Source organism: Neopelma chrysocephalum, unplaced genomic scaffold, assembly GCF_003984885.1.
Source record: "Neopelma chrysocephalum unplaced genomic scaffold, ASM398488v2 Primary Assembly neopelma1_24, whole genome shotgun sequence".
NCBI classification, from domain to species: Eukaryota; Metazoa; Chordata; class Aves; order Passeriformes; family Pipridae; genus Neopelma; species Neopelma chrysocephalum.
The window spans coordinates 48,929,466-48,944,313 of NW_020897693.1; the positions used below are offsets into that span (position 1 = coordinate 48,929,466).

Consider the following 14,848-nt stretch of genomic DNA (forward strand, 5'->3'; position numbering starts at 1 on the left):
AGAAAGTAAAGGATGCAAATAAGATTTAAGGCCTTTTAGTACCCTCCTGAGACTGTAGGAAGTGTCAGACTGCATCAAAGTCCTGCCTCCTCCCATCCTCAAGAGTAGGTGTTTCAAAAAAGGGCAAAAGAGGAGCTTAGCTTTGCTTTGAACTATGAGTATTTCTCAGGGTTCAGTGCTCTTATATGTTTTTATAGCCCAGAGAGATGCCTTTCCTCTCCAAATGTGTAAACTACAGACAGCTGGGCAGCAGCAGGTCATAGCACAGTCATCCTTCCTGGACACTTCTGGCTGTGTTCCTTCCCCCCAGCTTCCCCTCAGCTCCTGCCACACAGCAAATAACTCTTCTTTCTCTCTTCCTCTTCAGGAAGTAGAAAACAGCCACAAGGACCTACTGGAACTGCCAAAGGATCTTGAATATGTTTCAAAAGCAGCAGGGTAAAATTGTGTGTCACTTCCTTTGAATTAAAAACAAAAATAAATCGCATGAACATCAACAATATACCAGAAATTAGGACATACACAGCTGGCATAGCATATTAACAAGATGGCATCTTATATAGTTTGAACCAAAAGATTTGGTTGATGAATGTTGAAAGCCCTTTAATATATAATAATTCTACTACAGCTGGCAACACTTAGGGCTGAAATTTGCAGAGCATTCAGTTAAAGCTGCCTTCCAGACCCTTCCAAAATATGCACTGCCTTTGTGGTGGCAGGAGCTTGTGAAGGCCAGCTACCCAGAAACATTTCTGAAGTGCCTTCGGCCAGGGAAAGTGAGCTAATGCTGAGCACTCCAGGTGGATAACAGTGTTGTGAACAGGTGGACTTTTTTTGGCCTTCATCTATCCAATACACAAAGTTTCAGACAGACCTGACAGCCTTTCCATAAGGTCTGTGGAAGGAAGCTGTTTTCCGCGAGCTTGGACTGTATAGAGAGTTCAGAGCTCAGGTTTCAGTTCAGTGAAGTGGTGGGAAGCAGAGGGACATCCAAACCATGAGCTCAGACTTGCCCACTCTTTGGTCAGCACAAGATGCTGGAGTGTCAACTAATGGTGGGGTTCTGTATGATTTCAGAATTAATCTTGATATTATACGCACGGAGTCCGGTACCAATTTAAAGAAGTTGCTGGAGCTTCAGCGGAAAGTCTTATCATCAAATGATGATGTGAAACAACAGTACGAGAAGCCAATCCAGGTCAGTAATGGAGCTCACTTAGGTCTCCCTCATTACGCGCTCAGAAGCTGTGCGTGGTATATTTGCAGCTGAGGAGGCTCATGAGAGGAGGGAAAATATTGCCACAAGACATGCTCTCAGATGTGGAAATAGGCTGCAATGCCACACAAACCATTGCTGTGCATTTGCTAGCTCCACCCCAAAACTACATACCTTTGGTGAGGCCATTTCTTGAGGTGCATGCCCCAGCTGCTCTGTCCATGCTTTTGTGTAACTCCTCACTTTAAGTGAAGATGTTCACCCGCTGTGGGGATCACCAGAGTAAAGCCCTTTGCTCAGGATTAAGCTCTGCATGGAGCTTTCCATGTCTTGCTCAAGCCACCCCTGTAAACTGGCACAGGACAGTTGCCAGGAGCAAAGATCATCTGCAAATCTTCATTTCTTCCTACCTGCTCCCAACAAGCTCTGCTGCAGTTAAAAGCCAGGACCCAGAGTCCTGCTGTTCAAGCTCTTACATCCTTTCTCTGTAAGTGCACTTCACTCCTTGTCCTCTGGATGGTGTTTTACTGTGTGTATTTAATGCATTTCAGGATAGCATCGATGCCTCCAAAAAGCTGGAAGAAGAATTTGAAACCATTGAAAGGAAGAGAGAAGAACTTGCAAATTATCTCTGTGAAGACCCAAGCAAGTTGTCCTTAGAGGACATATTTAGCATCATGAAGACCTTCAGAGATCTCTTCATCCGAGCCCTGAAGGTTGGCATGATGCTGAGCATCCCTAGTACTGGCACATCCTCCACTCCAATAGGCAGGGATGGGATGGGCACTGGAATCTGGTGGGGGGAAGATGCTGGTTATGAGCTCCTCCTTTTGGCACTTGGCATGAGGCACCCAGTGAAGCGCTGTCTTAACCCTTCTCCACTGCATCCTCGTGCAGTGGTGGTGCTCCTGACCTGGTCCAGACCCTGGTGATTTGGGATTTTGGTGCAACTTTGGCTGCAGAGTCAGGAAGATACTTTCGGGCCAAATGTGAAAATTTTAGAGGAAGGTAAAAAACTTATAAAACTGAACCCTTTGCTTCAACCTGAGCAAACAGACTCAGAAAGGGTATGTGTAGTAAAAAAGCCACTCATTTGGAGAAAACTGTGGATTCAGTATTTTCCTCTTTAGCCTCAGCTAAAGGTGAGGCAGAAGACGAGCACTCTGGTAAGTAGCTGTGTTAGGCATATCACCACTGCCACCTCCAACTGGGATGTGGCAGAGTCCTGGCCAAGCCAGCAGTCCCCTCTCACCCTCTTGGCAAGACAGCCCTTATTCCCAATGCCTGTGATATTTATTGCACAGGATAAGGCCAGAATTTTTCCAACTTCATTTCTAGATCTTCTTTCTCTTCATCAGCTTCTAGCAGACGTTTAGCCAACCTTCTCATGCCCCTGTTACCTCACTGCAGGAAAACAAGGACAGAAAGGAGCAAGCTGCCAAAGCAGAGAAGAGGAAAAAACAGCTGGAAGAGGAAGAGGGGAAGAGACAAAAGGGAGAAAATGGAAAAGTCAGTGAGTATCTGAAATGGCTTCAAAAAAGAGATATGGAGCCAAAGGAGCTCTTTGCTGGTCCTGTTTTAATGGACCAGTAGTGGCAATTTATTTTGTGGGTTTCTGGGTGCCAGCTGACTAAAGGCTTTTAGGTGTCTTAGAGCCATAGCTAAGAATTGACTTTCCACAGTTGCAGCTGGGCAGAGAAGTTAATTTTAGGTTTGCTGACTGAACAGCAGAGGAAAAAAACCCACCACAAATTAAAACATTTCAGTTAACTTTTTCAGTTTCTAAACATAACTTTTGAACATCAAATCTAACAAGAAATTTGTCTTCTCCTCCAAGAACCTTGTACATGCTTGAATAATTTCTCTTTATCACCGACTACTGATTTCCCAAAAATCTTGCATATAATTTATAACTTTCATCTCTGGATGAAAGCAAAAGACTGTAAAATATGATTAGAAGAAGCTGAGAGGACAGAAAAATCAAAAGTATTTTCCCTCAAAAAAAAAAAAAGCCCCCCACCAACATGGATAAGAAACAGGGCATATTTAAAGGTCATGGCACAACCAGGGACACATCTGGGCAGAGCTGGTACCACTGGTGCCAGCCTGTAACACTGAAACTTTGGAGTAAATGCATTTTCTTCAGCTAGTAGACACTGTTGTGGGGTCACAGAGCATGAGCTGCTCCCAGGCCTGATATTGGTGCCTCGCTCTTGCCCAGTGGTTGCTTGTACTGGGACAGGAGCACCCACCCCATGGGCAGATTTAACACTCATCTCTCTCTCTCTCCCAGTAAAGAAGGGTTTGGGGAAGCAGGACGAGGTGTGTGTCATCGATGCACTGCTGGCCGACATCAGGAAAGGGTTCACGCTGAGAAAGACAAAGAACAGGCACGAGTCGGATGCAATTCCTAAACCCTTGTCTGAGGAGAGCCCGGAGGAAAGCCAGTCTGGTAAGGGCACAGACCTGACTGTACTGCTGCTATTCATTCCCATCTGCCTCTGAGCCTGAGCCAAGCACGCACCAGCAAGAAGCCTCTGCGTTTGCATTTGGGGCATTTTATTTAAGAAAGCTTTGCAGCCAGTGCTGAGGAGAAGAGGAGCAGAGAGCCTTGAGCTGTTGCCAGACAGATCTGTTCCAGTATTAGCAGGAAGTTGGAGCAGTATGGCCTTGCACCTGTGCTGATAAACCCTCTGAGATGCTTGACCACATGTCAGCCACAGCACCATGCTGATGGGGCACTGGTGTTATTCCCACACAAGTCCCCTCTGTGCTGTTGAGTCTCAGTAGCACAGTGTGTCACTGCCTTGGAGTCTGCTGCACCCCATCTTAGTCTATGCTTGGGAATCTGAAGAAGCCCTTAAGAAAAGATTAGAAACCCTATTTGCAGAAGCACCCAAGTTCTTCAGGTGCTTGTGAGGAGACAGCCCGTGAGTTTAGCTTTTTCTTTGGTCTCTTGACCTCAGTGTTAGTGCACACTAGGTAAGTCCAAGGACATTGGTCTACCATAGAGCCCATGGCTTTCCTACACCTGTTCTGCAAAGGCAGGTTAATGGGCAGCTCTGAAGTCCTCACACAGCCAAGCCAACAGTCCACCTGGGTTCAGGACCTTGCAGGTTCTCTCTTCCTGCCATAGACCTTCAGGCCTCCTCGCAAGTCCAGGAGGTTCCATGGAAATCAGTCAGTTGGCAGCAAAACACACCTGCTGAAAACAAAGCAGGGGCTTTGCTGAGCTGAAGCCTTGTAGTCCAGCCACGTGGGTATAAGGTGGGGGGAGGTACAGGGAGGATAAACTAGCGCTGCCTCTGCATAGCTGCTTTAGGGTCAGTGCTCCCTCTGCAGGCAGCTGCTCACTTGTAACCTCTCCCAGTGGCAGAAGCATCGTGGTTGATCCCTGGTGCAACTCTGCAGCTGTGGCTGATACCATGTTTTTTGTTTAAAGGAAAGAGCTTTAAGGATCCAGAAGCAGCAGGGAAGCAGATCAATGATGAGACCAAACAAAACAAGGATGGTCATCCCTCAGAAAGCACTCCTCCCTCAGCCACTGCCCTGATGGAGATGGGCGGAGGTGTTACAGATGCTTCAGCTTCAAACCAGGTGTTACCTAAAAACAACGCTGGAGGAAGTTTGCCTTTGGAGTCCCAGACTGAAAGCCCATCTGTGAGCTTGGTGGAAGCTGATGGGGCTGGTCAGCTCATGCCTGGCACTGGGATGGAGCAGACAGACAACTGGGCAAGCCTCCAGCCGAGCACAAAGGGCAGCTCCCTTGCCTTCTCTTTGGCTGACACGGGCTCAAGGATAAGCTTTGTGAGCAGCAGTTCAGCCACTGCTCTGAGAGACCAGCTCAGCTGGACTAATGGGTCCCTCTCAGAAGGCCAGGACAAGGAATGCCCAGCTGATGGCTCAGAGAGCTACAGGCTGGCACAGGAGCCAGAACCCCAGCTGAGCAAGACCAGGACGGACCCCGGCAGCGCTCAGTCTCCTCCCTGCAATGAGGCTCATCAGGCAGAGTCAAAAGAGATGACAAAAGAAAATGAAGACCCCGGTACAGACTCGCTGTTGGACACCTCTCAGGAGAAGTCCTTCTCAGAGGAGCCAGCCACTGACTCCTCTTGTTCAGCAACACTTACCCCAGAGCAAACTCACACCGACAGGGAAAAGCAGAGGCCACCTGGGAAACGGAAGAAGAAGAAGAGGCACAGCAAAAGCTACTCAGGTAGCCTATGTCATAAATAGCCCTTGGGAACTGACTTAAGTGTGGGAGCCCTCCTCATATATTTGTATATAGCTGTTCCTCCCCACTTCAAGGCCCAATGCCACCTGCCTCTAGAGCCACACTGTTTCACAGAGCTTATTATTTTTTAAAACCCGAAAAACCCAAGCATAGTTCATTTGCGTGACATTTATAAGTAGTTTATAAACGGGTAATGATGAATCAATAATTAAAAAGCCCATTACACATACGCAGTAAGGATGGCAATAAGCACATCTGTCAAGTGTGCTAAAGACAGCTACAAGGCATGGTTATGTGCAAACAAGAGCTCCATTAGGCTCCAAAGCAGTGATTAAGAGCAGTTAATACTCGGTACTTAATCAGCGATCACCCCCTCTGAACTACTTATAAACACATAAAAGCAGCAACATCAGTGCTGCCATGGGGTTGTTTGGTTTTTCCCCTGCTAAGCCTCCTTGAAAGAGCACTTTGCCTGACAGCCTGCCCCAGGGGTACCTTAGGTAGTTCCTAAACATCAGGCCCTCAAACCATTACTGCAGGATGAGGGGAAAAAGTCATTAAAAGTCATTTATAAAGAGCATCTTGCTGATGCTTCTGCCCCTGAATTGGGCTGCCCTGCTGGTGTCGGGAGAGGGCTCGGCTGCTGGAGCCACACAGGTCTCCACCTCACAGCAGAAGTCCACAGCCAGTCCAAAAACTGGGAAGAATGTCCCAATCCTTTAGACTCTACCGAGTTGAAGCCACCTTTGGGTGGCTAATTAATCCCAAATTAGAGATGCCTCATAGGGAAGACATGTGGGTCTGTCAGCCTTTAGAAAGATACAATATACTGTCCAAAACCTGTTTTCTGCAAGATCCTGGGGTCAAACAAATGGGCAGGAAAGTGGGAAAGTCTCTTTTTATCAACGTTTAATGTTTTTCCTTCCAAGGAAAATGGAAGAGAAAGGAAAGGAGGGTTTGAGCATCCATTTCTGAGAAATGGGTTGAGCAGTGACCACAGAGGGACTTATCCTTTTAATGCAGCATGCCCCAAGGCTGTAGTTATTTACCTTTCTAAACCTGCCACTTTCCCCTAGTTAAAAACAAGCCACAAAAGAGAAGTGGTTTCCTAGAACAGTGGTTTCCAAACTTGCTTCCCAGGAGGCAGCAGCAGGAGCTGCAGCAATGGGAGCATCCCAACCTCCCAGCCCTGGCTATGTTTTCCTGACACCTGAAATTAGTACTTCTGGCTTAAGAACTGACCCCATCCTGCAAAAGCTACAGGATTCCCTGGGCATCCAGGGATGGCATCAGAGGGGTTGGAACCAGATGATCTTTAAGGTCCCTCACAACACAAACCATTCAGTGATTCCATGTTCCTAGGAACATCTCTGCTATTAGACAGCGTTTTCATCATAAAAAGTTCCCTGTTGTTACCTTTGCCTTGCCATGATCAGATATATTTAGTGTCTCTCTTTTGTTTAAAAGCAGAGGTTGAGAGTGATACTGGAGATAATAAAACAAAAAAAGGTTGTGTGACACAATGAGGTATGTAAACTCACAAAAGTGTTTTTATGTGAACTAACCACAGCATTGGGACTTCACAGACCTAATCAGTATTCAGCATATCAGCTAAGCTTTTTGTCTTTGTGTCTAATCACGAATACATGTGAAATAAATTTGTTACTCTGATTTTTACTCTCCAGGGTGTTGATCTTGCGTTGAGTGGAGTCAGTGCTGACCTCCCTTCAACACAAGATCACAGCTCCCATGTTCATCCTCTGTGTCAGCAGCAGCCAAATTGCCTTTCCCTGCAAATAATTAAAAGTCTAGAATAATTATTCTAACCAAATAATCAAACTTCACGATGAACAAAGTCCTTGCTTTGATCCCATTATTTTCTCAAAAACTGTAAAAATGCAATTTCAGTACCTACCTCCAGCAAAGAATGGTTGGTTTGCTTGTGGGTAACCACTTTCTGTAACACCATTTAAATATGGGTATCTGGAAAAGGGGATAAAACACTGGACTCAGGAACAAGTACTTGTTGGGGCAAGATACCAGTTCCCACTAATAAAAAGCTAAATTCAACTGCAGAGCTGCACACAAGTTCCCTGCATCCTTCACTGATGCTGGCAGCATATGGTTGCCCCTCAAAAGGAGTTTCAGGATGAGACTCTCCTTTGCAAAACTTTGTCTGTTTTTACAGCAAGTGGAAAGAAAAGCAAGAAAAAGAAACAACCGAAACACCCACTGTACTGAAATTGCATAGTTACACATTGCCCTTTCCGTGCTGATGAGCATCTCTTATGAACTAAATCAATATTGTCAAATTGCTCTTTGTCTCATTTCCTCAAAGGAATGTATTTATTCTCCAGCATGCCCAGTTCCCTGGGGCTGGGAGCCCAGCTTGGAGCCCTGCTCCCACACAGCCCATCAGCCCCAGCCCCTGGGATGGCAGAACAGAGGAATCTGTGCAGGATTTCCCCACAGGACTGCTTTTGTTCCTGCACCTGGATTATCATTTCTAGCAGAAGAAAATGGGATATGCGTTGGGTAGTTACAGTCCTGACTACTCCTGCCCTCCTCTCAGCCCTTTCCATGCAGTGCCACAGGATTACATTAAGTGGAAGTAGCTCTGTGGGTTTAAAAATCCTAAGGAAGATTTACTGCAGGAGCAGAAAATAGTAGCAGTGAAGCATAGGTGGGAAGTACATCAGGACCAGTGGTCGTGCTGCACTGGAAGGGCAGCTGGAACTGTGAGTTAAGCTTGTTAATACATATTATAATTAATATATTATATGTATTAATACATAATACAAATTATGTATCTTTTCAAGCTCTGGGGTTCCAGCATGCAGGCTTAAAAATGTAGTTTTTGAAAAATTGAAAAAAAGAGAAAAAAAAGAAAAAAACACAGCTTTGCTTTGTCCTTAAGAAGACATAGGAATGCAACACAGAGAAGGAGGCTTGGACAAACAGTGCCTTTATGAAGTGGCCAAGTGAGGCAGGAGTTTCAATGCATCCTTGGAATGCAGCGCCTGGCATCACACCAGGAGCATCTACATGGGCTTCAATGCCAAGAGGGCAGAGATGAGCTGCACCTTGAAATCTACAAATCTCTTTTTCCACTTCTATCTTTATGTTACACGGCAAGGTCACCAGGAAAAAAATGTTTGCTTCTCTTTGTCTCCCACCACAGTACTTCCTCTCCCAAATGCAGATCAGGTCCATCCCTCTTCATATGACAGACTCAGCAAGCCTAGAGTGCTCCCATTCAATCTTTTTAACTAGGATGTTCCACCTGATTTTTATTTTTTATTTTATTCTATGTTTTGGCACAAGCACACCTGATCTGTTCAGGTCACCACTAGTTCTCTTTCGGTACAGGATATTGCAGATATTGAGTTCTGGCCTCACCTTGACTATATCTTGATACGCAGAAATTTCTGTGGTAATGTTGATGTTCCTTAAATGTCAGCTTTTTCACCCAAAGATTAGTATCCCACATTATCTTCATATTCCTGAAAGAAATGGTTTAGTTGGTTTTCCTCTGAAATCAATGTACAGGTGGGTATACTGTGTTTGTGTGCACACTGGTAACATCTGAACTCATTTCCAACCAAATTCAGAAAAAGCTGGAAGAAGGACCTTTTAACAAAGCTGATAGTAAAACAGAAGAAGGACTGTAACAATGCCTGAACTCAGGAGAGCTGCTCTTTAAATTTCCTTGCCTTAGATTCTAGAGAATTCCTACTGACAAATGCTCGTGTCTGTTTGTGCAGCTTCCCTATTCCTCTCCTCCCATCTGTATGTTACTTGGAAAAGTTAGAGGAGAGAAAAGCCTTGAAAACATAAGTCCATAAGCAACTGGGCTTTGGCAATTTCCCTGCTCACAAATCTACTTGATTTATTCCCTAGAAAATAAAAGAAAAACCAAACTGGGAGAACAGGCCAGCACTCAGAGACCGCAGCTTTGTGAGGAGGGAGGGAAGGGGCAGAAGGACAGCTATGACATGCACATGGCACAGCGGCACATCAACCCTTGCAAAGAGACAGAAGTGTTTGAGAGTCGAGGTTTTTCTTTAATTCTAGAGGAACAAATGCTTCACCTCCCCTTCTGCAGACCCAGTATTGTCTGTGGGCAGTTTTTAAATGGACCACAAGAACATCGTCGAGCTAATGCTCATCTTCCTGTTTGGCCTTTGCCTTCATGTCTGCCATTAGAAATGGTATTTGGTCTGGTTGTGGAGTAAGACAGGCTCTTAAAAGTGTCATTGTGCTGCCCCAGCCTTCTGACAGTCCTGCTAAATCCTCTGGATTTAATAAGTTCAGCAATTTAATATCTAGAAAGATATATGTTGTTGGACTGAACTAGCACCCAGCTTAAAAGCAAAGTTGCCCAAACTCTTGAGCATTAGGATTGGTTCTGGAAACGTATTTATTAAATACATAAAACTCTACCTGTTTTTAGGTTATCTGAAGAACAGATGAAACTGGTTTCCCTAGTAGCGCCCCAACCGTTAGATACACATGCATGCAAAAACATACTTCTGTTCATAGTTCCAAATAATTTGCATTTCCCCCTCCTCCTGCAGGTGTCACAGCAAGGCAGAAGGTATAAGAGGGACCAGGTGAACCACTCTCATGTCCCTGGAGTGCTGCCAGCTTGTCAGAAACGAGGTTCTGCATCGATGAAATGCCACCATGGACACCTTCTGCCCCACCTAGATGCACCACTTCTCCTGCAGCCTTTCCCTACCCTCCCGAGGACCTAAAGAGCCTCCTCAGAGACTTTGGACCCCTCAGCCCATGCCTTACACCAGGCATCTGGGAAATGGGGGACAGTTCTGCAAATGGCAGCAGTGAAAGGGTCAGACCTGTCATCCACCATCCTGGAAGCCGAGTCTTTCAACCTGCTCTTAGGCCAAACTTTTCTTGAAATGACAGCTGAGTGTGGCCTAAGAACAGACTGCAGTGTTTAGCCCTCAGAGAAATGTTAAAAATAGCAGTGCCTCAACTAAATTAAGGGTATAAATTAAGCAGTGGCTGTACCACCACAGGTGGAAGTGTGTTAACTCCCTCCTCTCATCGCCCACTGACGATTTATATTGGATCAGGTCCAAGACCCAGATCAGGCAAATGTATTTTTACTCTCAGTCATTTAAAGCAAGGGAAATCAGTTACAGGGAGAAAAAAAACGTAAAAGAAAAAAGATACGTTTTAGTAGGCATATGGCCATATAAACAGTGTCTGGTTCCTTCATGATGCTTATGTGCAATTAAGTTGAAGCACGTCAGTAGTCTTAAGTAGTCTTGTCACACGCACTGATGTGTCCATCAACTTTTGGAGAACCAGGGGCCTAGTTTCTCTTATTAAAGCAACAGGAAGAGGTTTTCCAGAGTGCTCTGCCAGACACATTTTCAGCTTATCCCTTAGTAAATCTCTGGGTTTGACTTCTGTTGTCAGCTGCTTGCACTCAAGAGTCTATGTCCAAGCTGCAGAACATTTTGAGTCATGTTACTTTGGCTTTAAAACTGGGACTGTGCAGTATTGTGTTTTCAAAATACTGAGCTTTATTTCTCAAGTTTTGTAATAACACTGTATCATAGTTTTGTACATATCTGTCCATTTTAAATGATCTATGTTTGTTGAATCTATAGTGTGATACTGTGCTGAAACATGAATCAAGTGGAAGAGCTCGGTACATTTCAGAACTATTCTTTTATATTGCAACTCACTGTGGCTAGACTAATGTGCAGGCTTTGCTCAATAGGACTTGTAATGTCCTTGTAACACTGGAAACTTAGAAATGAAACCAAGAATTAAATCAGTGATTTGCTTTAACCAAAGCATTGCTATGAGCATATTGAGAATTGGTCAACAAAAGCAGAGATGAATTGGGAGCAGACACATGGGCAGACTCAGTGTAGGAGACCCTGCAGAGCAGCACAGCCCCATTGCAGCAGAAAACCCACTCCTGCTGGCAGAAACAGGCATCCCCCCACCATTCCTTGCAGAACCATGTCACTCACTCCAGGTTTGACTTGCAGGACTGTCCCCATCACATTTACAGGTTTCCCCCTTTTTCCCCTCTTTTCCAGTCTCAGAGCACATCACCCAAGCATCATCCTTTTGCTCTTCAATCTAGCTCCTCTGCTCTCAGACTAGCCCCCAGACTACAAAAATCTGAGTATGAAATGCATTTTCCCAGCAGCTTTGCAACCTCCAGGTTTCCAGCAAGAGCCTGCAGCCCAGGCTAGCAGTACACAGCCAGCCTCCTCCTCACCACCCCACTGGCTTACCAACAGGAACAACATCATTTGGAGATGCAGGACTGGGGAACAAACGGGTTTTTGTGTTACAAACAGGTTTTTTAGTCTGTGTAACAACACAGGTTTTCTGTGTTACCTAGGGAACCTTGCCTGCTGATGACCCACAAGCTGCTTGCTTCAGATGCTGCAGCGTGTGTCCATTTCTCCACCTGGATCTTTCAGCTTCCCCCACCCCTTTCCACCCAGAGAGAGCTACTCATTTCCACAGCCATAGTTTTTATCGATCTTGTTCTTACCTTGGCCTTCAAAGAGAGAGTGTTTGGCATTATTTTCCCACTGCCTTTAAGAGTTTACAGAGAAATGGGTAATTTTCAGCCACTGGAGGCTCTTTGTTCAACAGTCATCTGTGAAAACTATATTAAATTATCTATTCAGTCACATCCCAATAAGCAGACTCAAGCACAGTATTTATAATTTATTACTCCAGAGCAGCTCTGCTTCCATTACAGTGGTTATTTAAGAAAAGCAGGGGAACAGAATCAGAGAAAGCCAAAGACTGATGCTCAACTGAGATGTGCAGTTTTACTCCATTTGTGAGCTTGAAATAAAGCTCATAATCCTGAAGATTTTTCAGTGGTTGCAAGGCCAAATTAATTGCCCATAAAAGAAAAAATCACTCATAGCTACTTTAACAGGACTGTGGTCATTTAAGCCAACAGTGAGTTTGGACCTCAAAAAAGAATTCTTGTGGTATATTACAGCAACTGCACATGGACTCCAGTACATAAACCAGGCTGTGACCACCACAAGCTTCTTGCTGCCAAATAATAAATGCATATTCCTTAATTAAGCATTGGCTATGTGATAAAATGAAAGTATGAGAGGGATCAGCAAAAGTCTTTTCCAAGTATTTGACATCAAAAATGAGATATGTTTAATGAGACGGATTTTCAGTGTTAGTTTTTGGGGACTTTTGGTTGTTTGTTAGGGTTTTTTTAATTCAATACTGAAATATTTCAAAGTTTAGAATAAAATAAGTACTTGATGAGTTTTCTTTCTCTGGTGGGAGTGGAGAAGACCTCTGATTCACAAGAATTTGTACATCTAAGTCTTATATTTCCCACATAGGATACAAAACACCTAACCATGCAGTTCTTCTATATACCTAGTAATAATTATCAATTGTTTTGCTCTTCTGCCAGCTCACTCAGTGCTCTCAGGTGGATCCCATCTGGCCCCATAGACTTGTGAGTGTCTAAGTGGTGCAGCAGGTCACTCACTACTTACTCCTGGATTGCAGGGGTCTGTTCTGCTCTCTGTCCCTGTCTACCTGATTGCCCTGAAGATAACCAGTCTTACTGTTAAAGACTGAGGCAAAGAAAGCATTGAGTACTTCAGCATTTTCCTCATCCATGGAGACAGTGTTCCCCTCCACATCTTATAAAGAGTGGAGGTTTTCCTTGGCCCTTTCTTGTTGTTGATGTATTTATAAAAACACTTTTTTATTATTTTTCACAGCAGTAGCCAGATTGAGTTCTAGCTGAGCTTTTACCTTTCTAATTTTCTCTCTACATGACATCACCATCTCTGGAAGTGTTTAAGAAAGGACTCAGTGTGACACTTAGTGCTATGGTTTAGCTGACACAGTGTTCGGTCAAAGGTTGGACTCGATCTTGGAGGTCTTCTCCAACCTTAATGATTCTGTGAAACAGAGACATATAAATGGAGCTATATCTAGTTCAGGAGCACCACCACAGCATTGCACTGAGAGCATGGCTGAAATCTCAAAGCTATGCCAGTATCTTTTGGGTAGAGCGTACCATTTAGTCCTCTCCTACATTCTGTAGAGCACAGGGGGCTGATAAACACCCTCTGTTCCAGTTAGAAAGAGAGAAGATAAATTTAAATAAAAGAAAAATGCATAAGTTTCATCAAAATTAACCAGTTTTCTTTCTGTCTAAACATAAAGCCTGAATCTATGGCTTCAGACTTCTGGTACACAGTGGTCAACCAAGTACAACATACAAATTTACCAATGCTAAATGTTAGCACTGTACAAACCCTAGTTCGCTCTGTCTGTGTGGTAACAGTCTCGGCCACAAAATATGGGTAAACATGTTAGTCCACATAATGTATCTGAAAGCAAATACAGTCATGAAACAGCTCCATCACAAACCACATTTTGTTTGGTCACCTCACAACCAAGCTGTGGGCAGGATGTGATAAACAGCTTTCCTGTGTCTAGAAGCATAACTACAAAGGGTTAAAAATGGGGCAGAGATAGTGACAGGACCTCTCTAGGTGTTCACGATTACTGCATAGTGACAATCTTGCAAAATAACCACATGATTTGCAGGATTTGGAATGGAAATTAGGTCCATACAGCAAAAGGTCTCCAACTCCTTAGTTCAGAGCAAGTACCAGACCTTAAATAGCAGTGGAGATTTTGATCACTGGAAGTTATTCAACATATTCAGCACTGTGAGTAACCCACCCCTTCATCCGTGCTGGGCTGGCACTTAATTCACATTAGAGACTCTCTAATGCTCACTTTGGTGCAGCATAAACAGCTCCTGCAAGAACTGTGTGTGACAATTCATACAGAGCCAGGTGTCGGTAGGAATTAGCAGGAGCCCTGCGCTTCCTTAATGGAGACTTTAAGCAGGCTCAGCTTGCATTACTCCAAGTCAGAAGACAAGAATCACTCTGTGGCAGTCAGCTCCTATCAAGTCAGTTTAGATACATGCCCAGCCTGTCAAAGTAGGGGTTTTTTTCTAGGATCAGCAGTCTTCACTGATGACACCTACATTACAGTTATGGTTGATTTGCCCTGCTCTGGGCATGCAGAACTTGATGTGTTTGTTTAGTACTTATGCAGCTTCATACAGCATAATCTGCTATGAGTTTACTCATGAACTGGCGACAATTAATTACCAAATCCATCAGTCAGAACAGATGGAGAAAGAGGAGAAGCAGAGGCAGCACATGCAAAAAGGGTAATAGGTCTACAAAGTCTGAATTCTTTCAAACCTTTGAAACCCACTACTCAATTTTATAACTTAAGTGAAACCCCCAATAGCACACAAAGGAATGATCCTTTGAGACCAACAAGGTTTTTTATACATTTTACCACATTTTTTAATC

At 44.3% G+C, this 14,848-nt stretch overlaps 1 protein-coding gene across 6 annotated transcripts in view; it reads left to right on the plus strand.

The window, feature by feature from the left end:
• INF2 (inverted formin, FH2 and WH2 domain containing) overlaps positions 1-11,281 on the plus strand; it is a 42,298-nt gene extending 31,017 nt beyond the window's left edge. For 4 of the 6 annotated variants that reach the window (XM_027674100.1, XM_027674094.1, XM_027674099.1 and 1 more), the window contains 8 exons: positions 368-438; positions 1,078-1,198; positions 1,768-1,932; positions 2,627-2,729; positions 3,510-3,668; positions 4,659-5,432; positions 6,918-6,977; positions 10,028-11,281. In XM_027674100.1, the coding sequence (XP_027529901.1) occupies positions 368-438; positions 1,078-1,198; positions 1,768-1,932; positions 2,627-2,729; positions 3,510-3,668; positions 4,659-5,432; positions 6,918-6,976 (1,452 nt within the window). In that variant the 3' untranslated portion in view covers position 6,977; positions 10,028-11,281. The remainder of the gene's footprint in view (positions 1-367; positions 439-1,077; positions 1,199-1,767; positions 1,933-2,626; positions 2,730-3,509; positions 3,669-4,658; positions 5,433-6,917; positions 6,978-10,027) is intronic. The other 2 variants (XM_027674096.1, XM_027674097.1) reach the window with 2 other exon arrangements.
• Positions 11,282-14,848: the final 3,567 nt, after the last annotated feature.